Source organism: Dipodomys merriami, unplaced genomic scaffold (assembly GCF_024711535.1).
Source record: "Dipodomys merriami isolate MVZ:Mamm:240054 unplaced genomic scaffold, mDipMer1.0.p SCAF_98, whole genome shotgun sequence".
Lineage (NCBI taxonomy): Eukaryota > Metazoa > Chordata > Mammalia > Rodentia > Heteromyidae > Dipodomys > Dipodomys merriami.
Genome location: NW_027206601.1, coordinates 1,516,972 through 1,544,474, shown reverse-complemented (window position 1 = coordinate 1,544,474; position 27,503 = coordinate 1,516,972). Strand labels below are relative to the sequence as shown.

The 27,503-nt window shown below is 47.2% G+C and overlaps 2 protein-coding genes across 2 annotated transcripts; one reads left to right on the top strand and one right to left on the bottom strand.

Annotated features, from left to right (window-relative positions):
- Positions 1–922: 922 nt before the first annotated feature.
- Ccdc201 (coiled-coil domain containing 201) lies at positions 923–27,503 on the bottom strand. Its single transcript, XM_070014612.1, has 3 exons — positions 27,211–27,503; positions 2,922–3,242; positions 923–1,144 (listed from the first exon to the last, which is right to left on the bottom strand). Exons 1-3 carry the CDS (start codon positions 27,217–27,219, stop codon positions 1,052–1,054), a joined length of 423 nt encoding a protein of 140 aa, XP_069870713.1. The 5' UTR covers positions 27,220–27,503; the 3' UTR covers positions 923–1,051.
- Igfbp1 (insulin like growth factor binding protein 1) lies at positions 19,483–25,026 on the top strand. Its single transcript, XM_070014611.1, has 4 exons — positions 19,483–19,995; positions 21,650–21,819; positions 23,689–23,811; positions 24,268–25,026. The coding sequence occupies exons 1-4, from the start codon at positions 19,608–19,610 to the stop codon at positions 24,397–24,399; spliced, it is 813 nt and encodes a 270-aa protein (XP_069870712.1). The 5' UTR covers positions 19,483–19,607; the 3' UTR covers positions 24,400–25,026.

Genomic DNA, 27,503 nt, shown 5'->3' with positions numbered 1-27,503 from the left:
TGAAGATTAAAAATACCGCACCCATTCTTGCACTCTGGCAAATGTTTTCAAAAGATATTATAGGACTAGCCAATTGTATTTGTACACTTACTTGTAGGAATTCACCCCTCACTTGGTAAAATTTCACAGGAACCATAAAGGATTAGTAGCCTTTGATGGAATAAACAACCCCTAGGAGCCTAGAAATATTAATAGGTGCTCAATTTGTTTTGTGCCAAATATAATGGTATTGAGAGCAGAAAAAAAATGAGCCTGGCTAGGCAATCAGGGCCAAGACTCCTCCTATAGAAGTTCTGTATCCCTGATGATGGCCTTGAGCAGTCTAATATGCAGGCCCCTTGTATATGAACAGCAGGCTGATTGGACCCTATAGATGGGTGCCAGAATGGGCAACCAGTCAGAAGTGGCTAAATACCACATGGAGCCTTTGATAGGTCTGGGGACTGATTTGGCATGCAGGCTGTTCAAAGGTCTTGAGAGTCAAGTAGCTTTCTCCTTAGGGACACTTTATCAATTCCTGCCCAACACCCCTTTCTTGTGTCTAGCAGGAGCCCTCTTTACCTATTTCTTTGATAAATCACTGCCATATTACTCCTTCCTCTTGTGGAGACTCATTCTTCCCACAGAGAAAAATGACCCAATTCAGATGTTGCAGATTTTCAGTATTTTTACCCACACACGTATCTATAAGCAAGTATGGTTGGCATCATCCCTGAGGACTACTGCTTATCAATACTCATTGCATTGTTAATTTAGAGAACTTGCTGTTTGTTTTAACCTGACCTGGTAGTGCCTTTTTCCCCATGTGCCTCAGTCTGGGAATGCCCTATCTCCTGTCAGCTATTTCCTACTGCCATCTTTCCTCCTGAGGACAGAGTAGATCAGACTGGAAATGTAAATATACTTTTGTTCTTAACAAGAATATGCAGTTTTAGATGAAGTGTGGAATGCAAACATTCACAAGTGATTTTAAGTGATCACAACCCAAAGCTACACACTCAAAGAGGTTCTCTAAGAGACCCCCCACTTTCTTGGTATCTCTGATCTCGGCTTAACAGTCTTCGTATTCAATGGTGAGCTCATGCTGGACTGCCTCCTCGATTTGCTGAAGCAGGCAGGCCTCCCATTGCCTGACTCGTTCCATCTGTTCAGAAGAGATAGAACTTTACTGGGGAAAAGCAGGTGCATGCAGAGTGCACTCAAAGAAGCACCCACTAGGCCTGTGGACCCTGGCCCAGGTCAGAAACACCAACCAAACCCCTAGAGCTCCTCCTTCCTGTGCTTCAAGTGCATGTGTGTCAGGTGGCAGGAGTGGGGAACAGGGGCAGAGAACCACAGGGCCTTCATACCCTCAGGGGGATTCCTGACCTGCCAGTCAAGTGAGAGGCAAAGGAGGGTAGTTCCAGGGTAGTGCCCTTTACAAGAAGATGCTAGAGCAGGTGGCCCATGGGGTAAGATCATGAGTCCACAAAATAACCAGGTAGCTGCTCCAGCAAAGGGTGGTGGGTTGGAAGTTAGAAAAATGAGCATGGAGACAAACATTCCATGAGGCTCCTGAGCTGCCCTGGGCAGCCCTCCTTGCATGCAGATCCAGGTTTCTAGTCTGTTAGGAGCTAGGGTTTGAGGTGGGGGCTGCTAATTAGGACCTGGGAACTTGGGGGACTGTTCCCACTGGCAGACTCTGCCCTTCCATTCTCCCTTCTTTCCAAGAGAACCCCTCTCATTAGTAGAGGCTGAGATCCATCTCAGACAGATGGGGGTTTGGGACAGATTATGCCCTGTTGGCTGACCTGAAGGAGGTATAGAAATCTCAGTATGTGAGCTGGGACATTTGTCTCAAGGCCATTCTGAGGAAGAGATCGGGCCACCTTGTCTGGGCACTGTCCCAGGAGTGGTGACTGCCTCCTATCCAGCCTAGGACTCCAGCTCAAGGTGTAGGAAGGAGCTGGGACTTTGCCCAGTAAGGAAGCCTTCCACTGGAAGAGGTTCATGCTACTACTCTTGTAACTGGGGCAAGGGGGGCACCTGGATCTCTGAGCTGGAGCCCAAGGGCAAAGGAGCAGCCAGAGTCCTCAGATGAAGGCCAGGAATCTGGGGCAGAGCCCAGGATGCCACAGCAGCCCTTCTGAGCAGAGCTGTCATCAGACTGGACAAGACATAACAAAACCTAAATGGCTTCCATGATTTCACATGCAGAGTGCCAAGGTGCGGGCCCCTGATGTCTGGGTATTGTGGGGAGCAAATCTAGGGGAGAGCCAGTGCCTAGAGCAACACAGCAAGGCAGCACAGCTCCCATCTCGGCTCAGGTTCCTTTTCTCCACTGATTTAAGAATTACAGCAGAGTACACGGACTTAAAAGCTAAAGTAACAGCAGAAGAGAGGAGGAAGACAGACACAAAGGGGGGGGGAGAGGGGTGAAGGGAGAGGAGAGAAGGGAGGGAAGAAAGGGAAAGGGAGAATGGGGGAGAGGGGGGAGGAGACAGAGAGGGTAAGGAAGGTTGTAGGAAGGGGGAAAGCAAAGGGGGTGCAAGGATTGGAGAGCCCCCCTTCCGCTCCTCAGCCCCAAACCTAAGAAGATAGGGAGGGAGAGAGTGGGAAGGGAAGGAGGGTGAGGGAGGCTTCTTGAGCCGAAGGCTCCCAGAGCTGGGCTTTATATAAAGTTCTGTGCCCCCGCCCCTAAAACATGCCCCTGTTCTGATTGGCTGAGGGACGGACATGTGTTCCAGAAGATCTAGCGATTGGTGCCTTGTTTCTGCTGCGTCATGCCTCTCCCCCACCCCACCGGCGTTTTGCTGAGTCATTCTGAGTCATCCCTTCCTGCCGCCGCTGCCATCTTCCCCCTAGCAGAGGCCTTCCCCGAGCGTCAACGGGGGATGTGCACCTTGGGGTCCCAGGTCGGTGGGGACCAGGGCAGGACTCACCTCCACTGCTCGCCTCTTTGGGCCTTGCTTCCTCTTCCCCCCGGTGTCTCGAACGCCGGGCAGGCCGGGGTTCCGAGCTGGGGACGCGGGTGTGGACCCAGGTGGCTGCCCAGCGGCAGGGCGGCCTCCACCAGGCCCGGAGCCGCCTGTGGACCCGTCAGGGGCCCCGGGAGCAGCGGCAGGGCCGACCGCGGACCCCCGGCGGCGGCTGGCCCTTCCCGGGGGCTTGGGGGTGCTGTGCTTGGCCACCTTGGCCTTCCTGCGAGCGGGCCTTGACTGGAGAGTGGGGCTGTCATCCTCAGACGAGCTCAGCCCAGGAACCTGGAAGATCAGACGCACATGGCACAGCTGCCCAGGACACAGTGCCACCGGAGTGTTGTCACCTGAGTGCCATCCCGACCCCCCCCCCCCCCGCAGCCATTACATTCTTGGCATTGGTTATTGTCTCAGCGTTGGATCTTCAAGGGTAGGGCTGAGACCCAGGAGGGTGAGCAGGTAGACCTCACCCCAGAAGAAAAAGGACGACAACACTGCCAGTGAAACCACCTTAACGTGGTAATGACATGAAAAGATAAAGATGGTGACCAACGTGGCCATTTCTCCTGAATGGACAAGAAGAGTCTAGAATAGACAGCTGCAGCTGATGGCTCCAAGTAGATGGTATGTGAAAGTTGGATAATAGGTTAATATCCCAACATTAGCCCAGTGTAGCTTTTAACTCAGCCAACTTCTGTTTTGTTTCCTTCAAGAGAAGGTCTACACAATACGCCTAGTATACTCTTGTGTACTTGTCTATGTGTATGTATATGCTCTGGTATATACCCTTTTTTGTAGGGAGGGGCAGTCGGCCATAGGGCTTAAATTTAGGGGCACCATCCCTGAGCTTTTTCCGTTTTACCACTTTGGGCTACTGCTTGACTTGCAGTTTTCTGGTAGTTTGGAGGTAAAAGTCTCACAGATTTTTCTGTTCAGCCCTGTCTTCAAACCACAACCCCCCAATCCTAGCTACTCAGGATTACAAGCATGAGCTACCAGCATCTTGTGTATATAGATTTTGGGTCAAAGTTATTGAGAAATGATTTAAAATAAATGGAAGGATGCATATAGGATCTATGTGAACACTACACTATTTTATATAACATGTTGGCATCTGGAATTGGATGGGGGTGATGGGAGGATTCTGGTGTAATCCCTTATTAGATCTTCACAGTACCCCTTAAAAAGCTGTTTCAACCTGAAAGCCACTCAACACACCACAGTGTTCATCCTTAGTTCTCAGGGGTCTTGACACATTTACTACCAGTTGAGGTAGCTCTCAAAGGCATTCCAGATTTCTCATTTTGTTTACTCTCACTCTTATGGAACATTTTGCTGTTATTTTTTTTGTAAGGAAAGTAAATTTCTGGTTACAATGTCCACTGAAAGCAATGCAGTACCCCCAGATGTTAAGGAAGCCACTATCCTTCAGGCCGTCAAAGGAACTAGAACAAAGGAAGAGGACAATTTTACAAAGGAGTGATTCTGGCCCTCTCTGAGACCTAACAATACTATGTGACTAGCCATTGCTTTTCAGGGCTCAGACCTCACCAGCAAACAAGAAGGACCCAGAATTATACCATTTTATAGAACAGTCCAGATGTCCTACAATGGAGTTAAAGACAAATACTGATATTTGTCTTTTTAAACTTTTCCTATAAAAGATAAACAAGGAGCTACTGTTCTGGTTATTTAGTAAAATCTTAGTGGCCTAGTAGAAAAATGGAAAGTTTCTGAATAGTTAAGAGTAAATGTCTGCACAGGTACATATGATCTCATTCTTGTAAGAAAAATGCATATCAAGATGAAACCAAAGTACCATCCGTTGACTGTGTTAGACTGGTTAAGAAAAAAAAAGTCCAAAAAAAAGAATGAAAACTTTACAGGAGGCAGTGGGAAAATGGGCATATCTTTGGTGAAAGGGAATTTGGTAACATTCAAATGCATGCTTTATTTAAATATAGTGTACAAGAGGATGTGTGTACAAGGAAGTTCATGACACCAGTTTGTAGCAGAAAGTCATTATCGTGGACAAATTAAGTTGTTACCCACTTAAGGAGATGAAAGGCACTTGTATTCTATACAAATGATTTTTATATTCAGGTAAGAAAAGATCTGTGTTTTGGGTAGTTCTTTTGTACAAATACAGAGAAATAAGTTCTAGAAGCCAGTAAAATGAACATTGACTGCTGGGTACTAGTAGCTCATGTGAGGATCTTAGTTTGAAACCACTTCAGGTGGGAAAGTCCATGAAACTTATTCCAATTAATCATCCAAAAGCCAGAAGTGGAGCTGTAGCTCAAGTGGTTGAGCCTCAGCCTTCGGCAAAAAAGCTGAGAAACGTCATCTAGGACCTGAGTTCAGGCCCCAGAACCAGCACATATACAAATGAACTTTGCCTTCTGGTGGAGAAGAGCTGGGTAGAAAACACAGGAGTCACTGTGGATTTTTTTATGTTTTAGAGCTATTAAAAGCATGGCAATGCATTCCTACCCTGCATTCCTACCCATTTACAAATGAAAATGGAATCCTTCTCTGATGAAGAAGTTGATCACACTGAGACTAGGGGAGAGCCATGACAGATGGATTGAGGACAAGGAAGGCCTGCAGGTTCAGTGGAACATTCACAATACAGGCTAGGCACTGGATGGCCTTTATTTATTTTGTTGCTAGTACCAGGGCTTGAACTGGGTGCCTGGAGTTCCTTCATAGCTATTTCCACTTAAGGCTGGCATATCACCACTTGAGCCATGTATCCATTCTGCCATTTTGCTGATTCACTGGGGATAGTCTTTCAGATTTTTCTGTCCAGGCTGGCTTGGAATTCAGATTTCAGGCTTCTACGTAGTTAGAACTACAGATATAAGCTACCAGTTACTGGATTTTGCAGGTCTTAATATTACGTGGAATAATTACAATTTTTAAATAGGCCAGCATCACACATTTCTCATTGATAGCAGGCAGTTTTTTGCCCTCTAACCTGTAAGTCCCTTTGAAATTGTGCCTTGAGGCTACTGGTTCGCAAAGCTGTGGTGAAGGAGGATCTGATGTCTCAGATTTCCCAGGCCCTAGGAGACATGCCAGGAAAAAGGAAAGCCATGGACCAAGAAGCCAGGGTCTGTTGCTGAGATTCTCCCTCATAGAGTTCAAGAGGCCCAGGGTATGCCTGAGCCTCAGAACCAGACTGAAGAGACTGAGGGGAAGAGATGTAGGAGGACCTCCTGTAGCAAATCAAGGGGTGTCATGTATGGGCCTCAGGCACAAACACAAAAAGGCTCAACTAGAGCTACATTTGCCCCAGCAAACACAAGTACAGACCAAGGCTTCATGACTGATGGGAACTCCGCAGCTGGCATTCACCCTCCACCCCTCCTAACAGCACCCCTGAAGGCCTACCTGAGTTCCCAGCTCCATCCTTTCTCAGGTCTGGGACCTGCCAGCTAGAGTGGCTGCAGCACAGTCCCTAGCTCTTTTTCCTCAGCATGGAGAAACAGGCGTGGTCTCTGCTCGCTGGCAGGGCTTTGAGTGCATGCACACCTGTCTGTGAGCATGCACACCTGTGCCTCATGAGCACCCAATGCCTCTTGGCCACACAGGGTAAGCACAGGGCAGATTCTTACCCCGTGGGTCTCTACTTGGCTGGTTCTTCAGGATGCACCTAAGTGAGACTGTGTGTCCAGTACTTCACCTGCATTCTCACAGAATAAAAAATGGGTGCTCAAAGCTCAATTAGCTCAATGGTTAGTGACATTTCCAAGTCCAGGCCAGCTGAAAGCCATCCAGAACTGTTAGCCTTTAAGGTGTGTTCTACCCTGAAGGACTTGGTCCATTCCTTTCTCTTCCCTTCTCAGATTTAAGCTCTCTCAGAACCCCGTAGAGGAGCATGTTGGAGTACTGGGCCAGCCAACATGCTGCTTGAGCTGGTCTAGGTAGAGACCCACAATTAGCATTTCTAATGACTCCTGTGCGATTGATAACTCTGATGTGCAGGTCCAATTTGGAGCCTCACCATTAAAGAATAGTAATGAAAATGGAAAGGCTTGGAAAAAATTATATTAAGTGAAGTAAGCCAAGCCCAAAGAAACATAGGTCCCATGGTTTCCCTTATTTGCAATATCTAGTATATGTATGAGTCAAGCAGAAAAGGTCAGATAGTGTGATGTGAGGAAAATGAACCCTTAGATATGTATTTAAATGTTTTTTCTTTCATGCATTTGTTTCTAACTCATTTATAAGATTATTTCTTTGTTGCTTTGTATGTCCCTCCCCCACAGTATATCCCCTGCTTTCACTATATTTGATGTCGGTATAATTTGTGGAGGAGATGGGGAAAAACAAGTCATTTAAGGATACAGGTGGACCCGTTGCAACTATGAGAAGTACAAGTTGTCATGTCAAAAACGAACTTTACAACTTTGGGGGGGGGATTGGGTGGGGGATGGGGGGAGGCTGGGAAGGGATGTGAAGGGTAAACAAAGGAGGAGGCTGCAATGCTTGATAAGAAATGTCCTCATTATCTTGCCCATGTAATTGTAACCCCTCTGTACAGTATGTTCACAAAAAAATTTAAAAAATTAAAAAAAAAGAATAGTAATGAGTATCCCATGGGTAATTGCTTTGGAGGAACAATCTAGTAAGGCTAAGGGACAGTGCCCAGACCCTGAAATCAGGTCCCAGTACCCGCACAAGATGAACAATAAACAAAACATTACGGTGTGCAAGGCAATGTGCAGTAGATGAAACTTGGATAACAACAGGAGGATTGCTTGAGCCCACCAGTTTGAGATCTCCCTCACTCAAAAAAAAAAAAAAAAAGCTGTCTGGGTGTGGTAGTTCATGCCTGTAATCCTAGCTACTCAGGAGCTGAGATATGAGGGTTGAGGCTCAAAAGCCTGTGAGACTCTTACCTCTAATACAAAAAATAAAAGTGGAGCTGTGGCTCAAGTAGTTGAGTGCTAGTCTTGAGCACAAAAGTTCAGGGACAGCACCAAGGCCCAAAGTTCAAGCTCCAAGACTAGCACAAACAAAAGTCTCCTGGCACAATTTAGTTCAACATGGAAAGCCTGAAGGCAGCAGAGTGAAGGGCCTTCTCCAGAATTCTGAGTAAGTCAGACCTGGGTTGCTCCATCTTGCAAACTGTGTCAACTGATATGACCAAGGACATAACACATTTTAGATAAGTTTCTGAATTCCTTTTGCTATCAGATGAGTATGGGATGTAGGCTCTGCCCGCCAGGGGTCTTACTAGTCTAAGGCAAGAATGAGTCAGACCCCATGACCAGTAACTGTCACCAGTGTCACGTAGCCCCAGAGCCACTTCCTCAGCCTGGGAGCCTACTGTGATGAGCAAAGAGAAATGTTCCACTTCAGAATAAAGCATAGGCTGGCACATCTGAGCACAGCAAAGCCTGGGATGGCTGGAGAGGTCACAGATCAGTAGAGGAGGGGGGCACCAGAGTGTTCTAGGGAACAAGGAGACCATGGTGATTTTCCTCCAGGGCCTTCCCTAAGCAGAGAGCCAAGTCCTAGGAAGAAAATACTAACTAATGACCTTTACCATGCTCATTTCCCAGTTGAGGGGCCTTGGTTTCTCATAGTTTAATTATTTTCTATCACAAGGATTGATATTTTAAAAAATCCCATGTAGCAAGTATTAATCCCTTTGCCAATGGGGAAACTGAGCCCAGTCTGGACTATACACTAGATTCCTCATATTAAGCATTATACTTTTTTTGTTGTTGTTGTTGGTTGTTGGGGTTGACCTCTGGGCCTGGGCACTGTCCCTCAGCTCTTCAGCTAAAGGCTAGCACTCTACCACTTGAGCCATAACACTACTTCCAGTTTTCTGGTGGTTAATTGGAGATAAGAGTCTCACGAGCTGAGCATCGGAGGCTCACGCCTGTAATCCTAGCTACTCAGGAGGCTGATCTCTGAGGATCACGGTTCAAAGCCAGCCCGGGCAGGAAAGTCTGTGAGACTCTTATCTCCAATAAACCACTCAGAAAACTGGAAGTGGCGCTGTGGCTCAAGTGGTAGAGTGCTTGCTTTGAGCTGAAGAGCTGAAGGATAGCACCTAGGCCCAGAGTTCAAGCCCCACAACCGATTAAAAAAAAAGTCTCATGGTTTTTCCTGCCCAGGCTGGCTTTAAACCAAGATCCTCAGGTGTGAGCTACTGCTGCCTGGTGCATTGTACTTCTTAATATTAATACACCTAGCTACCCCCATGGTCCCAGAACCTGCTGACTTCTTGGGTCTCAGTCTTCTGATCCCCAACGTTTCCTGATGTTCTGACTTGCAGGGTTCCTCTAATCTCTTGATCTCTAGACCTGACTTTTAGGGTCCTCCAGACTTCTAACCCTCACATTCTTGAAGTCCTGATCTTACTGTCACTTAGGCACACTGAAGTTTTATATTAGTGTAAGACACTGGAAATCTGCACTGTGCTTTCTGAGCACACATTGTAACTATTGGGTACCTTTCCCATCCCTCATGGGGCCCCAAGTCTGAGCAGTGGAAGTGGCCAAGAGTGCTCTTCCCAGCAGAGCTTTGCAAGGCTACCATGGCATTTTCCACCAACCAATGACTTGGCTTGACAAAGCAACACTTGTGCCAATGAAATCCAAAGGTGTGTCTCAAGAGGCTTCTGTCAGTCTTTGCAGTTTATATGAGACATTGCAGACGCATGTGTAAACCTTGAGGTTGGCTGGGAACTTGGTTTACTGATGGCTCTTCTATGTTTCCTTTGAGAGATGTAGCAGCAGCAGCGATTACTCTGTGTCTATGTTTTTTCTCATATTCACTCGTTACCCCCAGTCCCATTAGGGGTGGGCTCACTAGTGGAGGTTTTTTGAATCAGTAGCACCAAATCAACCCATGTGTCAAAGCCCCCTGGAAGCTTGTTAAAACATAGTGCTGGGCACATTCCTAGAAGTCAGATTGGAGTTTGGGGGCGGGGGGGGGGGGGAGGTGGGGAGTCTGAAGATCAGCCTGGACGTTCAGTTTCTGAATGGCTTGACACTGATCTAAACACCCTCCACCCGTATCACACAGATGGGGTGATCAGGAGGGATTTGTCACAAAACATTTGGGGCAGAAAAGAAGGAAGGAATGCTGATGTTTGCAGACCTTCCTTATACCTGGCCCTCAAATATCAGTGCTCTTGAAGCAATGCACCCCTGATACAAATGCATCTTGGTGGAGTGCTGGCTTTGTTGTCAATGCTGAAATTGCAATAGCCCATCTTTTATATATTTATTTTATTTTTGGTAGTACTGGGGTTTGAACTCAGGGCTTCCTGACTTCTAGGCAGGTATTTTACATCTTGAATCATTTAATTACACCTCTAGTCCTATTTGCTTTGGTTATTTTTGAGCTAAGGTTTCACTCCCCCCACCCCCAGGCCAGACTTGACGGTAATCTTTCTATTTACGCTTCTCACCATAGCCAGGATAAGTATATATCATCCTACCCAAGTATTGGTTGAGAAGGGACCTTATGAATTTTATTTTTTATTTTTGCTAGGGCTTTTCTTGAATTGTGATCTTTTGGATCTCAGCTTCCTGAGTATTCAAGATCAGAGGCACGAACCACCATGCCTTCCTTGAAACTCCGATCATCTGATGTGCCCTCAAGATATAAGTGCCTGTGAGCCATCCTATGTTTAGAACCTGGGCTTGTTGACGTGACAGGAGGGAGGTAACTTTTCCACTTTGGTATAGACACGAACTATTTTTTCTTGCTGTTTGCAGAGCGGCTCTCTTTATCTGCTATTGAGATAAGAGCGGCAGACAGGGCCTTTGCACACGTTTACATCATCCCCTGTGTTGATCATGAGACAGGACATCTTTCTCTGTGTGTGTTTTTCCCCCAGGTTAAAAACAACTTCCTTTCTGAAGTTTCCCTGCATTGCAGTGGTTTCCCCCTCTTGGAAAGTTTGACTTTTGCTCTTGACTCTGGTATTGTTTTCCAAAGCACAAATTACCCAATATTCCAACTACTGCATGCAGACAGAACTGAGAACAGTGGGCGATGGAAGGCCTTGGGAGGTTTCATCATCCCTTAGCCCCACACATCAGGAGCCCACGGATGGTGCAGATGACAATAGCTCACACTTAATTCCTTGCTCCCCTCCCTCATCACCCTCCCATTACAGCCTTGATTATGTGAGGAGCCCCTTCAGGCATTAGCAAAAGACTCAGCTTTAAGTTCTTTACCTGCAGTAGTCCATGGCCAACTTGTTCTCCAGGAGGCTGAGATCTGAGGATCTGTGTTTGAAGTCAGCCAAGGTAGGAAAGTCTGTGAGAGTCTAATACAATTAACCACCAAAAAGTTGGAAGTAGAGTTGTGGCTTTAGTAGTAAGCATCAGCCTTGAGCAAAAAAAGCTTAGGGATAGTGCTCAGGCCCAAGTACTGACACAGACAGACAGACAGACAGACAGACACACACACACACACACACACACATACACACACACACACACACACGATGTTAAGTGCCATTGTAATATTGGCAAAGGTGCTATTTTCACAGCGACCCCTGGAGTGCACAGTGGGATTGCCCTGAGGTGCATACAGACTTCACAATATGTGGTGGTGGTCTCTTAATTCTGGTCATAATCTTTTTTGGTCGTTGACATAATTCACATTCTTTGACTGGCACTGAAATTTGCCTGTGCACATCTCCCATGCCACCCACCACAGCCTCCCAAAGAAACTTTCCTTGCTGCTGCATAGACAGACAGACATAGTGGCCCTACCCTACACACAGTGCCTGTTTGGTTGACAGGAAACACACGGGCTTTGATTATGGGGAAGTGGGGGCTATATCCCAGCTTCTGATAGTGATACCTACTGGTAATGATGACATCTTTGCTTGGCTTGTGCTGAAAACGCTACACACTTACAAGGCATTGACTCTCTGTTCCCCTGCCTGCCTTCATGGCTCCCAAGTTCAAATGCTCTTGGCTCTGGGATCATACAGTTGGGTTATGGGATTCTTTACATGTCCTGGGAAGAGGGGATACTGTACACCCACCTCTGCTCACCTAGCCTGGCCAAAGATGAGTGGGTCTGTTTCAGCTGTTCACCACAACTAGAACTCAGTGCCTCCACTTCCAGGCCTTTTGTTGGTTAACTGGAGATAAGAGTCTCACAGATTTGTCTGCCAGGACTGGCTTTGAATCAGGATCTTTAGAATTTATTAGCTTCCTGTGTAGCTAGGATTACAGGTGCTAGCCATTGGCACCTCACCAATAGCTACCTTTTAAAAATAACCTAATGGCCACACCCAGACACAAGATGTTCTGTCTTCCCATCACAGACAACACATGCAACCTTACAACCAGCCCTGGCTAGATCCCCCACTGCTGGACTGAGAGTGTTGAGGGTTATGGCTTGGTTTGGCAACATATTAATCCTCTCCTATACTCAGCCCACCTGTGCCCCACTGAAAAGAATTTTGCCCTGTGTTCCACCATAGCCTCTGTTGGGTGAGGAGAAGACTACAGACAGAAGCCCAGAAAATGCATGGCTGTGAAGCTGGAAGGAACAGAGATTCATTCTGCCATGTTTGATCATGGATGGGAGGCTGGAATGTGAGGACTGAGGACTGAGCCCTGGGAGAAAGATTTTGGATGGAGGGCTGGGAAGGTGGCTCAGTGGTAGAGTGCTTGCCTTGCATGCATGAGGTCCTGGGTTCGATTCCTCAGCACCACAAAAGCAAAAAGAAAAAGGCTGGAAGTGGTGCTGTGGCTCAAGTGGTAGAGAGCTAGCCTTGAGCTGAAGAGCTGAGGGACAGTGCCCAGGCCCAGAGTTCAGGTCCCACGACCGGACCCCCCCCAAAAAAAAAGATTTTGGATAGATGGAAGAGGCCAGGGGCTTAAGAGAGGAGAGGAATGAGACAGTCAAAGCCACCTGGAATCCTGGGGTACAGAAGTGAAGTTGGGTTGTTTTTAATGAGTGTGGGAACATTAGAGGGAAATGACCTGAAATCTTAGAGCAGAATTAAGACTAGGTAAGGAAGATGGCTGAGTCACCGCTGTGTCCATGACCTGCACACCCAGCCTGGGGCCAGCGGGTGGATAAAGGCCACATGAGCCTGGAGGGAGGGTCTGGTGACCGAGGGTTGGGATTAAGGGTGGAGCTGTGTCTCCAGGCATATTTAGTTTGCTCTTGCTATGAAGTAAGCAATGGAAACATTTGGGAAATCCATCTTTGGGAAAGATCTGCTACATGCAGGAGCAGGGAGAACATAAGAAAGGAGGGGGGCTGAACACGTGAAGCAAGTGCACAACAGAGTAAACCAAGTCCCACAGCTGCAGGGCACACACTGGGGGGGTCTCCAAATATTTGCCAAAGGATTTTCCCTTTCCGGTGTTCATGAAGAACATATTTCAAATGTGGACAATGATCACAAGTTGAGGTCACAGAGGAATTTCAGTGTATACACTCTTCCTCTGAGGATGAAATTATGTTGAGACTTATATCAAAACTGTTAAGATTTTAAAACACTAAATGAACAAATGTTAATGGGAAAGAAAATATTTTAAAATTGATGCCAGGCACAGTGGCACATGCCTCTAATCCTCGCTACTCAAGAGGATCTGAGGATCATGGTTCAAAACCTGCCTGAGCAGGATCTCCAATTAACCCCCATAAGCCAGAAGTAGAGGTGGAGCTCATGTGGTAGAGCACCAATCTTGAGTAAAAAAGCTAGGAGACAGCACTTAGGTCTTGAGTTCAAGCCTCAGTACCAGGACACACATACAGATTTGAGATCTTTGGATTAGTTCCTTGACTAGGAACCAAACTGTTCTGTAAAAAAAATAATCACAACTTACAACTACATACACTGATCTTATTCTGATGGGTTTGAGGGGTTACTATTCATTGAGACTTTCCATGCACAACAACATTCAGCTAGGGAAAGCTGAGTCACTTTTCTGAAGCCAGAGAACCCAGAAGTAGCTAGGAAAAGAGGTAGTAAATTAATTTAATTTTGTTATTGAGATTCTATTGATTGATTGATTGTGGTGCTAGTGATTGAATCCAGGGCCCTGTGCCCATTAGGTAAGTGCTCTACTCCTGAGCTATACCTCAGCCCAGTGCTTTAGAAAGTGATTTTAACAAACAGATGCTGGAGGGGATGTGGACAGAAAGGAACCTTACTTCATTGTTGGTGGGAATGTAAACTTGTTCAACCACTTTGGAAAGCAGTATGGAGGTTCCTCAAAAGACTTCACATAGAACTCCCCTATGACCCAGCAATCCCACTTTTGGGCATTTACCCAAATGTTTACAAACAAGACCACACTAAAGCTACCAGCACAACTATGTTTGTTGCAGCATTATTTACCATAGCTAAGATATGGAACCAACCCAGATGCCCCTCAGTAGATGAATGGATCAAGAAAATGTGGTATATATATACAATGGAATTCTATGCCTCCATCAGAAAGAATGACATTGCCCCATTTGTTAGGAAATGGAAAAACTTGGAAAAAATTATATTAAGTAAAGTAAGCCAGGCCCAAAGAAACATAGGTCCCATGGTTTCCCTTATTTGCAATATCTAGTATATGTATGAGTCAAGCAGAAAAAGTCAGATAATGTGATGTCAGGAAAATGAACCCTTAGATATGTATTTTAATGTTTTTTTCTTTCATGCATGTGTTTCTAATGCATCTATAAGATTATCTCTTTGTTGCTTTGTATGTCCCTCCCCCATAGTATAACCCCTGCTTTCACTATATTTGATGTCAGTATAACCTGTTGAGGAGATGGGGAAAAACCAGTTGTTTAAGGATACAGGTGGACCTGTTGCAACAATGAGAAGTACAAGTTGTCATGTCCAAAATGAGCTTTACAACATCGGTGCGGGGGGGGGGGGGGGAAGGGGGGAAGGAGAAGGATGGGGATTGGGGGGGGAGGGGGGATGCTGGGAAGTGATGTGAAGGGTAAACAAAGGAGGAGGCTGCAATGCTTGGTAAGAAATGTACGCATTATCCTGCCCATGCAATTGTAACCCCTCTGTACAGTATGTTCACAAATAAAATAAAATTAAATTAAAAAAAAAAGAAAGTGATTTTTTTTTTGTCTTTTCTTTTTTGGTACTGGGGATCGAACCCAGGACGTTGCACTTGCTAGGCAAGCGCTTTGCCACTGAGCTACATCCCAGCCCAAGAAAGTGATTTTAACAGATAAATCCAGGTATTCTTTAGCTAGATGATGTGTTGTGTATGTATATGCATACACATGTACACACGTGTGTGCATGCTGATCCTGAGGCTTGAACTCAGGGCTTGGAATTCTGGTACTCAAGGCCAACCAGCACTGTACCACCTGAGCCACACCTCCACTTTCAGCTTAGTTTGGTAGTTAATTGGAGATAAGAGTCTCACAGACTTTCCTGCTCCAGCTGGCTTCAAACTGTGATTCTCAGATCTTAGCTTCCTGTGTACCTAGCACCTAGGAATAGGTTATTTTAACAGATAAAACAAATATAAGGTACAAATCCAGGAGTCTAAAAAGACTGAGCACAGTGTTTCATATTTGTCATTTCAGCTGCTTCAGAGGTGGAAGTTGGGAGGACCACCTGTTAAGGCCACCCTGGGCAAAAAGTAAGACTTCATCTCGCCCGGCACCAGTGGCTCACGCCTGTGATCCTAGTTACTCAGGAGGCTGAGATCTGAGGATCACAGTGCAAAGCCAGACCAGGCAAGGACATCTGGGAGACTTCTATCTCCAATTAATCACCAGAAAACCTGAAGTGGTGCTGTGGCTCAAGTGGTAAAGTGGTAGCCTTGAGCTGAAGAGGGACAGCGCCCAGACCCAGAGTTCAAAGCCCACACAACTGACCAAAAAAAAAAAAAAAAGACTTCATCTCAACAAGACAGACATGATGGTACATGACTATATAGTGCCAACTATGTGGGTCACAGTCTAAGGCTGGACCTAAGCAAAAACATGAGCTCTTAAATGAGAAACAAAAGCAAAATGGTCTGGAGGCATGGCTCAAATTGTAAATCACCAGACTGTCAAGTCAGCCTTGAGAGTTCAAGCATATACTGCCAGATAAAAAGAAAATAAATTGGGCTGGGAAGGTGGCTCAGTGGTAGATAGCTTGCCTTGCATGCTTGAGGCACTGGGTTCTATTCCTCAGCACCACATAAGCAGGAAAAAAAAGCCAGAAGTGGTGCTGTGGCTCAAGTGGTAGAGCGCCAGCCTTGAGCTGAAGGGTTGAGGGACAGCGTCCAGGCCCAGAGTTCAGGCCCCACAACTGGACCCAAAAAATGAAAATAAAAGAAAATAAATTGACGTATGTTTATGCTTTAAAAAGATTTTTAAAAAGCTGGTGCTGGTGGCTTACACCTATAATCCTAGCTAGTCAGGGGGCTGAGATATAAGGATCGAGGTTCTAAGCCAGCCTGGGCAGGACAGTCCCCTGGGACTCTTATCTCCAATTAACCACCAAAACCGGAAGTGGCATGTGGTTCAAGTGGTAGAGTGTTTGCCTTGAGCTGAAGAGCTGAGGGACAGCACCCAGGCCCGAGTTCAAGCCACATGACAGACAAAAAAAAAAAAAAAAAAATTAAGAAAAGTAAGCAAAAACCAATCTGTTTGTCACAACCACCATGCTGCTAGGGAACCATTATACCCATTTCTTTATTTGCTTGTTCATACCAGAATTGGGGCTTGTCTGACACTCTTACAACTTGAGAGATGCCTCCATTTCTGGTTTTTGCTCGTTAATTGGAGATGAATCTCTCTGATTTGTGTGCCTAGACTGGCTTCAAGCCTCAATCTTCAGATCTGAGCCTTCTGAGTAGCTAGGATTACAGGTGTGAGCCATCAGTGTCTGGCTACCACTTTCTTTTATATTATTAAGACAGTTTTCTCAGCTGGGTGTCAGTGGCTCACTCCTGTAATTGAAAGCTGAGATCAGAGGATCACCATTCAAAGCCAGCCGGGGCAGGAAAGTTGGTGATACTCTTATCTCCAATTAACCACCAGAAGACCAGAAGTAGTACTATGGCTCAAGTGGTAATGTGCTTGCCTTGAGCTGAAGAATTCAGGGACAACGCCCAGGCCCAGAGATGAAGCCCCAAAGACTAACAAAACAACAACAACAACAAAAACAGTTTTCTGTCTTATCAGATGCCAAGAATAGTATATTCTGCATCTTCTGCCATTTTCCTTAGTGTGAGTTTACTTAACTTGGCTAACTTCTTGCCTTGAAGATTTCTATTAGGAAATACAGAGGTACTATTATCATGAATAGCTATGCACTTTCCAGGTGCCCCAGAATTTACTTCCCCAGTTGGTAGCAAGGAACTTTAAGGCTATTTGCAGGGCAGTTTCAGAATAGATGTGTAAAATGCTCTATCCTTTCTCTTAGGGGAAGAACTCAAAGGCACAATACATATATGCCTCTAATCATATAAATAATGGTTACCGAAAGAACTCCAGGAAATCAAAATGAATTTTTTTCTTTGTTGCTATTGTTTTATTTTGCTTTGTTTCTGTTTCTGTCATTGGGAGGGTTAGGGGGCCCAGAAGTGGAGGGACAAAGGGTGAACAAATGAAGCAGTGGTACTCACTAGACCCTATGTTGAAAACAAACTATACAACTTGTAGGTAGAGATGGGAGGGAAAACTGGGAGAGAGTGAAGGAAGAGGTGGCACTGTCAAAAAATGTACTCATTACCTGACATGTAACTGTAACCCCTCTCTGTGCATTACCTTAATAATAACAATACATTTTTTTTGTTTGTCCTGGGGTTTGAACTCAGGGCCTGGGCTCTGTCCCTAAGCTTCTCTGTGCTCAGGGTTAGCTCCCTACCACTTGAGCCACAGCACTACTTCCAGCTTTTTCTGTTCATGTGATTGGTACTGAGGAATCAAACCCAAGGCTTCATGCACGCTAGGCAAGCATTCTACCACTAAGCCCAACAATGTATTTTTTTTAAGACAGGAGAAAATACTATCTCTTGTGCATCCCAGCATAGTGGGACACACAGACACGAACTAGCACAGACCTCTGTCTTCACAGTTTCAGCCTCCTCCCCTCTTCCCACCAGTTCCCTTCAGGATGAGGTGACTTTGTATCAGGATCCAGGCCACACCTCTGGCTCTACTGGGTGACTTGAGAAGGGTCCTCCTTGGGGCCAGATGGGCTTGAACAGCCTGGGTGTGTCTAAAAATTCCACAGCACATGGGACTGTGGTCCTGTGTACTGCCTGGGACAGCTTATCTCAAGCCCCTTTCCTAGCAAAACCTTCAGCTCCCACCTCAAGGGTCCTGTCTGGCAGGTGTGCCTTGTAGCCCATTTTCCTGGCCCTCTGCTGGGGTTTGTTTGTAAACTCAGGAACCAGTCAGACGCAGCCCATCAGAAGGCACAGGTGCTGTTTTCCTTGAAGGCAAGAGTGATTGTTGGTAGGTCAGGTGCTGGTGGCCCACATCTGTAATCCTAGCTACTCAGGAGGCTGGGATCTGAGCCCCTCTCATGTCAAAACCACCACCACCTCCACCACCTCCACCTCCTCCTCCTCCTCCTCCTCCTCCTCCTCCTCCTCCTCCTCCTCCTCCTCCTCCTCCTCCTCCTCCTCCTCCTCCTCCTCCTCCTTCTCCTCCTCCTCCTCCCCCCTCCCCCTCCTCCTCCTCCTCCTCCTCCTCCTCCTCCCCCTCCTCCTCCCCCTCCTCCTCCTCCCCCTCCTCCTCCCCCTCCTCCTCCTCCCCCTCCTCCTCCCTCTTCCTCCTCCTCCTCCCTCTTCCTCTTCCTCATCTTCTTTTTTGTCTTGTCAGTTGTGGAGCTTGAACTCAGGACCTGGGCGCTGTTCCTGAGCTTTTTCGCTCAAGGCCAGTGCTCTACTTCTTGAGCCACAGCCCCACTTCCAGTTTTTGGCAGTTGATGGGAGATAAGAGTCTCACAGACTTTCCTTCTTTATGGGCTTCCAACCCTGATCCTCAGATCTCAACCTCCTGCAGGTATTAGCCACTGGCATCAGGCTCTGACTTTTTCTTTTGACAATGCAATACTCAAGAAATAACATTTGACAAAAAGAGAAAAGTTTTTGTATTCAATGACTAAGAACCTTCAACTAAGCCCTGAGGTCAAGCCCCAGGACTAATATATCACACACCCACACACACAGGAGTCCAGCGTCTCCACCAGAACCAAGGCTGTTCCCAGGTGCATGAGCTTTGCTTTCCCCAGGCTGGTGTGAGGCATGGGTTTTCTTGCTAGCTGAGAGTGTCTTCCTGCCATTCCCAGCCCATTGCTTATTGTGAGGACTGGACTTTAGCTCCCAGGCTTGACCCCTGCAACACACAGGACAAACAGAATCTGAAATCGGACCCTCTTCCGCCCCTGGATTGCGCAGAGCTCACGAGCACAAACAATCTTATTTTGAACACTGGGATCTCAGCATGCCAGAGTTGACAATCATTAATCTCCAAGTCCACGTGGCGCGGCCAAAGCCCTTCATAAGGCCGGGGCTGCCCCCAGCCCGCATCGTGCACTGCCCGAGCCACTTAGCGACGCTACTCAGAGCCAAGGGCCAACAGTCCCGAGAGCCTCAGCCGCCCTCCCGGAGAACGGGGCACCGTGCTCCACAGCACCAAGCGTCGTCCACCGCCCGTCGCCTCCCCGCGATGCCAGCCATGCTCGCGGTCCCCGTCGCCGGCCCCTGGCGGGCGCTGCTGCTCCTGCTAGCCGTCCAGACCGGCGTGGCCACGGGTGCTATCCAGCCATGGCACTGCGCCCCGTGCACCCCAGAGAAGCTTGCGCTCTGCGCACCCGTCCCCGCCTCATGCCCGGAGATCTCCCGGGCCGCCGGCTGCGGGTGCTGCCCGATGTGCGCCCTGACGCTGGGCGCCGCCTGCGGTGTGGCCACGGCGCGCTGTGCTCGGGGACTGAGCTGCCGCGCGCTGCCGGGGGAGTCGCGGCCTTTGCACGCCCTGACCCGCGGCCAGGGCGCGTGCATGCCCGAGTCTGTCGACACGCCTGCCGGGGCCGCCTCCAGAGCCAGCGTGGACGAAGGTACTCCACCTCTCCTCTCTCCCTACCCCCGTCCCAGGCCCGGATCCCAGGGCATATCCAAAGCTCACAGAGGCTAGGAGGCACGTACAAACGCCCCAGGGCAGTGGACCAGGAGTTGAAGCCACTCAGAGGGTACCCATCATTGCTTGATCTTGCAAGGTACCCCAAAAGATGGAGTGGTCCAAGGGCGCACAGTTCAGTGCTCAGAAGGAGGAGGAGAAAAAGATCTCCCATTTGGTAGGCTGGACCTTAAACCTCTCGAGATGCGCAGTGAGAGTGAAGGCACAGAGCTGCAGGGTGCCCCCCCCCAGGCTGCACCCCGCCACCCCGCCAGCCCTGCCCTGGCACCCTCCTTGGCCTGGAACTTTCTTTGTAATATATATCCTGTGGACAGCCGTATGTGCTTCTCAGATATTTACAGAACATAATGTGAAAGTTTAGGCTGAACACTTCACTTCCATTCATGCCCATAGATAAATAATGTTTGATGTGTAGGTTGCCCGCTGAGAAGTTGACAATCAAGTTCTTTCCTGAATTTAGCAGTGATTTGTTTGTAGTTGGAAGTGTAGGAAATGCCTCTTATCTCCTATCTGGGCTGCTAGTGCTGCCCGTGCCTAGGCCTTGGGAGGAGTCTGGGGGATTCCTGTCCGGAAAGGAATCTGTAAGGGAGCACTTGACCCTGTCAGGAGGGGTGGGGAACTGGAGCCAACTCGATGGTACAAAGAAATAGATTTCCTGGGGGGTGCGGAGGGGCTCCTCCGATTCTCTGCTGCATCCTTGGACACTATCACAGGGGTCTAGTGATCTGTCTCTTGGGATGTTAGAGAAGTCACTTAATGTGTGGAAAGAGGGCAGGGGCTGGCGGGGGTGGGGGGTGGGGGGGCAGAAGAGATGAATAGTGATCTGGGTCAGAAGAGCTGCAGTCTAGACTCCACTGTGTGTGTGTGTGTGTGTGTGTGTGTGTGTGTGTGTGTGTGCGCGCTCGCGTGCCCCCGTGCACACGTGCTCATGCATGTCGGTTGGTTCTGGGACTTGAACTTGGGGCCTGGGCATTGTCCCTTAGATTTTTTGCACAGCCACTTTACCACGTGAGCCACAGCTCCACTTCCAGCTTTTTGGTAGCTACATGGAAGTAAAAGTCTCATGGACTTTCTTGCCCAGACTAGCTTTGAACCATGACCCTCAGATCTCAGCTTCCTGAGTAGCTGGGATTACAGGTGTGAGCCACTGCTGCCTAACTGGACCCCACTTCTGACTGAACCCTCTCATTTGTTCTTGGAGTGTTTAAAAACTCCTCTTTTATGAGGTAAAAGCCCTAGAAAACATTTATCATGAGGCTCAGGAGTAGTTCCCAAGCTTTGGGGCTTCTTCAGACTTGCTCCTGGCTTCAGCAGAAGCTCCTGGCTTCATGCTGCTCCCTCCTCTGTCTGGTCCATTAGAAGCCCAGGGAGCCCTTACCACCCAGAAAACCACTGTTTTCCTCAGTAGAGTTACCCTTGCCATTAGGTCATTGCTGTTTTGACATATGATCGGCAGACATCTGGATTAACCTGGTCAGCCTGTGTGCCACCCTGGCTGAGGGAAAGAAATGACGGGTGGGACACAGGGATACATGCGTCTGAAAACCCACGGATCTTTGGTGCTACCTTTGTAGAGGTCAAGACCACTGTAGCCCCTAAGAGCACAGAGATGACTGAGGAGCAGTTGCTGGAGAACTTTCATCTGATGACCACTTCTGGTGAGGACCAGCCCATCCTCTGGAACGCCATTAGCATCTACAAGAACATGAGGGCCCGTGACATGGCCGATGCCAACAAATGGAAGGTGAGGCTTTGCAGGGATCTTCACACAGGTGGCTTCATGGAGCCCAGCTCATGTCTAAATGACAGGGTCAGACTAGACAACCAACCACTCAAGAGCATCTTTTGAAGCATCTTTTGAGCACAGGATCTAATCCCCACACCCCACTATATCTTTTTGTGTTCTCACTTTAAAAATTATGATATAATATCTATAATATAAAATTTGGTATCATAAGCATCTTAAGTATAGATTTTTATATCATTGAGTTGCTATCTCACTACCATTTTCAGAATCTTCTTTCTCTTTTTCCTTTTGTTTTTTCTTTCCTTTCTCTGTCCTTCTTTCTTCCTCTTTTTTCTTTGTTTCCTTCCTTCCTTCCTCCCTCCCTTCCTCCTTCCTTCCTTTCCTTTCCTTCCCCCCCTCCCCTCATGCGTGCTCACTGGCTCATTCGCTCACTTGCTTTCTTGCTGATCCTGGGGCTTGAACTCTAGGCCTGGGCTCTGACCCTAAGCTTCTTTGCTCAAAGCTATAGTCACAGCTCTACTTCTGGCTTTTTCTGTGATTAATTGGAGATAAGAGTCTCACAGGTTTTCCTACTCAGGCTGGCTTCGAACTGTGATCCTCATATCTCAGTCTCCTTAGAATTATAGGCATGAACCACTGTGGGTACCTAGCTCTCCAGAATTTCTTGTTTTCCAAAATTGAAACCCTGGGCCAATGAACAACCTAAAAAATTATTATTATAATTTATTATTTGCAGTGTTGGAGATTGAATCCAGGGCCTGGGATCTGCTAGGCAAGCACTCTACCACAGAGCTATATTCCCTAGTCCTGTCAGTTTTAATTCTACCACTTGAGGACGACAGAGAACCAAACTTGGAGCGTTGATTTGAAGGGGAGTGGGAAAGAGAAAAATCAATTCCAGAAAAGTGGACTGGCATAAGAACGAACAAGCCATTTTTTTTTCTTGGACACTGCAGAATTTGTGTGGAAAGGATGACAAATAGAAGATGTTGGTTTTTACCCGCAAATTGTTAAGATAGATGCCACACCTGATTTGACTTGTGTAAACTGCAAGGAAAGTTTTCAAAAATCTGGAAGTCTGTGGTTAAATTTCTCAACTTTCCCCAATGATATGTTTTTTTTATGGCAAGGGAGTCCAGTCTTGAATCTGTACTGTCACTAGTCTTATTAAACAAGCTCCAGTACTGTGGGACCCTGGAAAAGCAGTCCTAAGCAGTCCTAAGAACAGTGTGAGACTCCACAGCCAGTGGAGTGTGCCTCCTTTCCTTTCCACCAGGAGTTTGAACTAACCCAGCAGGTAACAGCAGGAAGGAAGAGCTTTGTAGTATTGGCCAGGCTCTTGCTGGGTACAGATGTTTAGAAACTGTTCAGTCAGGGAGAAGATAGTGTTGCAATCCTTTAGCCTAACAGCTCAAGAGAGACCAACTCCCTCTCTTACAAGTGAGAAAATGAGCTCCTGTCCCTGGAAGGCATATCATAGGACCAGCACATGGTTTTAGGACCCCATGGCCACATGGTGGGTGCTGCTCCTAGCCCATCCCTTCTCATGAATTCTCAAGCTAGGCACTGGTGGCTCATGTCTGTAATCATAGCTACTCAGGAGGCTGAGTTCTGAGGATCATAATACAAAGCCAGCCTGTGCAGGAGAGTCCATGGGACTCTTTCTCCACTTACCAGCTAAGAGCTAGAGTAGAGAAACAAACAAAAGCCAAGTGTCAGTGCAAGACCCAGAGTTCAAGCTGCAGTACTGGCACAAAAACAAACACACAAACAAAAACGAATAAGAAACTCTTCTTAATTCATTGTCTAAGATGCAAAGTCACTTTCTCTTGTATTCATACTAATACCAATTTATTTTTCCTGAAGCCCTGCCAACGAGAGCTCTACAGAGTGCTGGAGAGATTAGCCCAACAACAGAAGGCAGGAGAAGAAATCTACAAATTTTACCTACCCAACTGCAACAAGCATGGATTTTATCACAGCAAACAGGTAGGTGGCCTTGCTAGTGGGTGTTTTTATGGAGCTAGTCACTGCTTCCCCATGCCCCTGCAATACCATGGTCTTTCATGATACAGAATGTCCTGCCCCAAATACACACAGAAAATGTTCTTACTAAATGAGATCTACCTAGTGAGCCTTGGGGGAGAGGCATTCACAGGTTTCTGGACCCTTAGGATACCAATTCCTCACCTGTCATACCTAGAGAAAGGGAGCAAAACTCCCTATGGGGACTGGTTGCTGCAGGGGCGGGGATCTTCCTTCCTCAGCACCACCAAGCTGACAGGTGGCTTGGTGGTTATTCTCAGCAGGAGAGAGTGGGAGTGCAGGGGTGTGTGCAGGAGGGATGGGTAGGGTCCTGAGACATTCAGGGAAGGGCTGGGCAGAGCTATGTCTCCACTTTCAGCTCCTAATCTGCTGACCCTGACTTTGGCCCTGTCTTGGCAGTGTGAGTCCTCCCTGGATGGGGAGGCAGGGCTGTGCTGGTGCGTCTACCCTTGGAGCGGGAGGAGGCTCCCTGGATCGCAGAAGCTCAGAGGGGACCCTGATTGTCAACAGTACTTTCATTTACAACACTGAAAAGAGATGCTGTCTGTGTTCACTCGGGCAAAGTATTTAAGTATATAGTGTATTTATACTCTGGAACCACACATTCACATTTTTGTATGTGTCTATGTATGTATATAAATATATATATATAGGAAGTACTTTTTATACTCCATATATTGCTTGTTATATAAAGCTGGCTCATATTTATTCACTATAAGTTTATTTTTCTACACAGTAACTTGTACCGGTATTAATTTATATATTACAAAACATCTCTCATTGCTTTATGTGTACAAAGTTGTATTCTAGCTTTTCCAAAGTACAGGCTTCTGTTTTTGTCTTTTTCTTTTTAAAGAGCACACGTGGCTCTGTCTAGAAAATGCAGAAGCAAATAGGAGGCAATGATTTTTCCGAGTGGCTTTTAAAGGAGCATCGTTAACCTGCACTTAAGAGTGATTTGCCATGTCCATCTCACATCACTGATGGGCATTTGCAGGGCAAGTAAGCAAGTGAAGATGTCGATGTGTAAAGGAAGCTAGAGGTGGTGATGTTGCTATGGGAGAAAATGTGCATTGAACACTGTTCAACTCATGCACACACACATACATATACATCTGATGGAAAGCTATCTGGAATAAATGATCCATGTGGAAACACTTTCATTGACTGTTGGTATTATTTTGGAACAGCCTTCATCTTTTGTGCTCATCTACTGAGAAACACTTGGTGCTTTGGTGGTTCATGATAGGATCGGGCTGCATCTGGTGCTAGTCTTTTATTGCCTGTGGAGTTGGGCCTCTTTTCTGCTGGGCTAGACTGGACTTCTGGTTGTTAGCACCCTCAGCCTGTCTCTTCCTCCCGGGGCACTTGGCTTTGTCCCCTATTTTATCCTTGTCTTCGTGGATATTTTGGGTGGGGTTTGTTCTGAACTCAGGGCCTGGCCCTGGCTAGGTAGGTACTCTACTACTTGAACCATGCCCTCAGCTTTTTTTGCCCTAGTTATTTTTCAGATAAGGTCTCATTTTTTTTGTAGGTAGTTAATTGGAGATAGAGTCTCCCAGGCTATCTTGCCTGAGGTAGCTTCTAACCATAAGCCTTAGATCTTAGCCTCCTGGGTAATTAGGATTATATCCAAAATAATTAGGATTATGAGCCTGGCAGGTCTCATGCTTTTTGTTTGGGGAACAGCCTCTGACAGTGATCCTCTGGCTCTACCCCTATGTGAGTGGGGCTTGTTACTTGAGTTGGGATGTCCACAAATCCTCCCAGTTTCTGCCTATGGAGTGACTGGGACTACAGGCACGCACCTCTATCCCTGGCTGGCTCCTTAATGGGGGTAGTTTTGTTCATTCCCTTCCCTCCCTCTCTGCCCCATACTCCTCAGGTCTCCCTCCCTCCCTCTTCTCATTCTGGCTCCCATGGCTGAGCCCAGGCCCCAGCTGTCTTCTCTGCTTTTTTCCCTTGGCCCAGGCTGCATTGCCTACTCCTGGTCTCACTTCCAGTCTCTCCCAGGTGTCTCATTCATTCCCAGTGAGCCTTCCTGCACATGGCCTCCACCCAGTCCCGAGTTCCTGCAGGGAAAGCCATCACCTTTTCACCCTAGTCCACCCCCTGGGAAGCCCTAACCTCTGCTTACTCATGCCCCAGTGCCACCTGGCTCTCCCAGGGGGCTCAGCTACTATCTTGGGTCCACTCCTACCCCTGCTGTGGTTGCTACTCTCTCTGCAGAGCCCCACCCCTCCCTCCAAGTGTGCTCAGGGTTTAGAATCCTCATTTAAAGTAGGACCCTCCCCCCTCCAAAGCCAAAGGTAAGGACCCCCTGTTGCTTCCCCTTCAGCAAGGCAAATCATTCACAGTTTGGGACTGGCCTAAGCTGAGCCCTCAGCTGGGAGCTGGTGCAGGTGAGCTCCCTCCAGACACATCCAGAGCAATGCTTGAACAAATCTCTGGGCCTGCATGGCCCAGCCAGTTGGCACATAAAATTATTTGCTGGTGGCTTGAGCCTGAATCTAGCTACTCAGGAGCCTGACCTCTGAGGATCAGGGTTCTAAGCCAGCCTGGATCTCCAACTTAAGCACCAAAAACCCAGAAGTGGAGCTGAGGCTCAAAGTGGTAGAGCGCTAGCCTTGAGCAAAAATAAAAAGCTCAGGGATAGCATCCAGGCCCTGAGTTCAAGAGCCACAACCGACCAAAAAAGATTCATCATTCTAAATGCCCTTTTCCAACTTGGCATTCATATACATTTTCTTAACTCCTACCAAATATCCAGATAGATATCATAATTCTCAGCATAATACAACCATCCTGTGTACAAGCAAAAATGCAAAAATCCCCTCCCACAAGAAAAAGCAAAATCCTTGAGTAATGTTTTCTCATATCCTTGATATTGATATCTCCTCACCTGACTATTATGGTATAGTCAACACAAGTGAAATAAATTTATCTATCTATCTATCTATCTATCTATCTATCTATCTATCTATCTATCTATCTATCTATCTATCTCCATCAGAACAAACCAAGGAACAGATGCTCACACAGCTCCAGAGCTTGTTTTGTTCCTGATGGGCTGTAGCTCCTCACCGTGATATGGAACATACTTATGATCTGCTCCTTCCTCTGTCTGATTTGCGCTCCCTTTGTGCTCTTTGTGCTGAGCAAGTAGCTTAATGGGTCTTTGTCTGTGTGTGTGTGTGTGTGTGTGTGTGTGTGTGTGTTTAATCTGCCTTGCACCCTGTGTTCTCTGTCTCTGCCTGGATTTGGTTGTTGTGGTTTCTTTCTGACTTCAGTCAGGGGCATGGTCATCCCAAGCAACATGTGTTACAGACTTGTTTTCCTTACCTGGGTCATGATCTAGCAGCCCAATTTCTCTTTGGTTGTCTGGGTTGGTTTCCAAAGCTAGCACGGACACTCTCTTTGCCTGATGACTGGCCCCTGAGTTGCCCCTCACTTGAGATCCTGTAGGATCCTTGTGGCGTCTTCCTCTGCAGTCATTGAACTAAGACCTCTAGGCTATCAGAGCATAGAGTTGGGGGGTCAGGAGGTGGTGTACCAATGCAGTTCCTTCCACCCCCTTGATTTTTGGAGCCCTTGGGTCCTGGAGAAACAGCGTCCTATACTGAGCTTGATTCAGA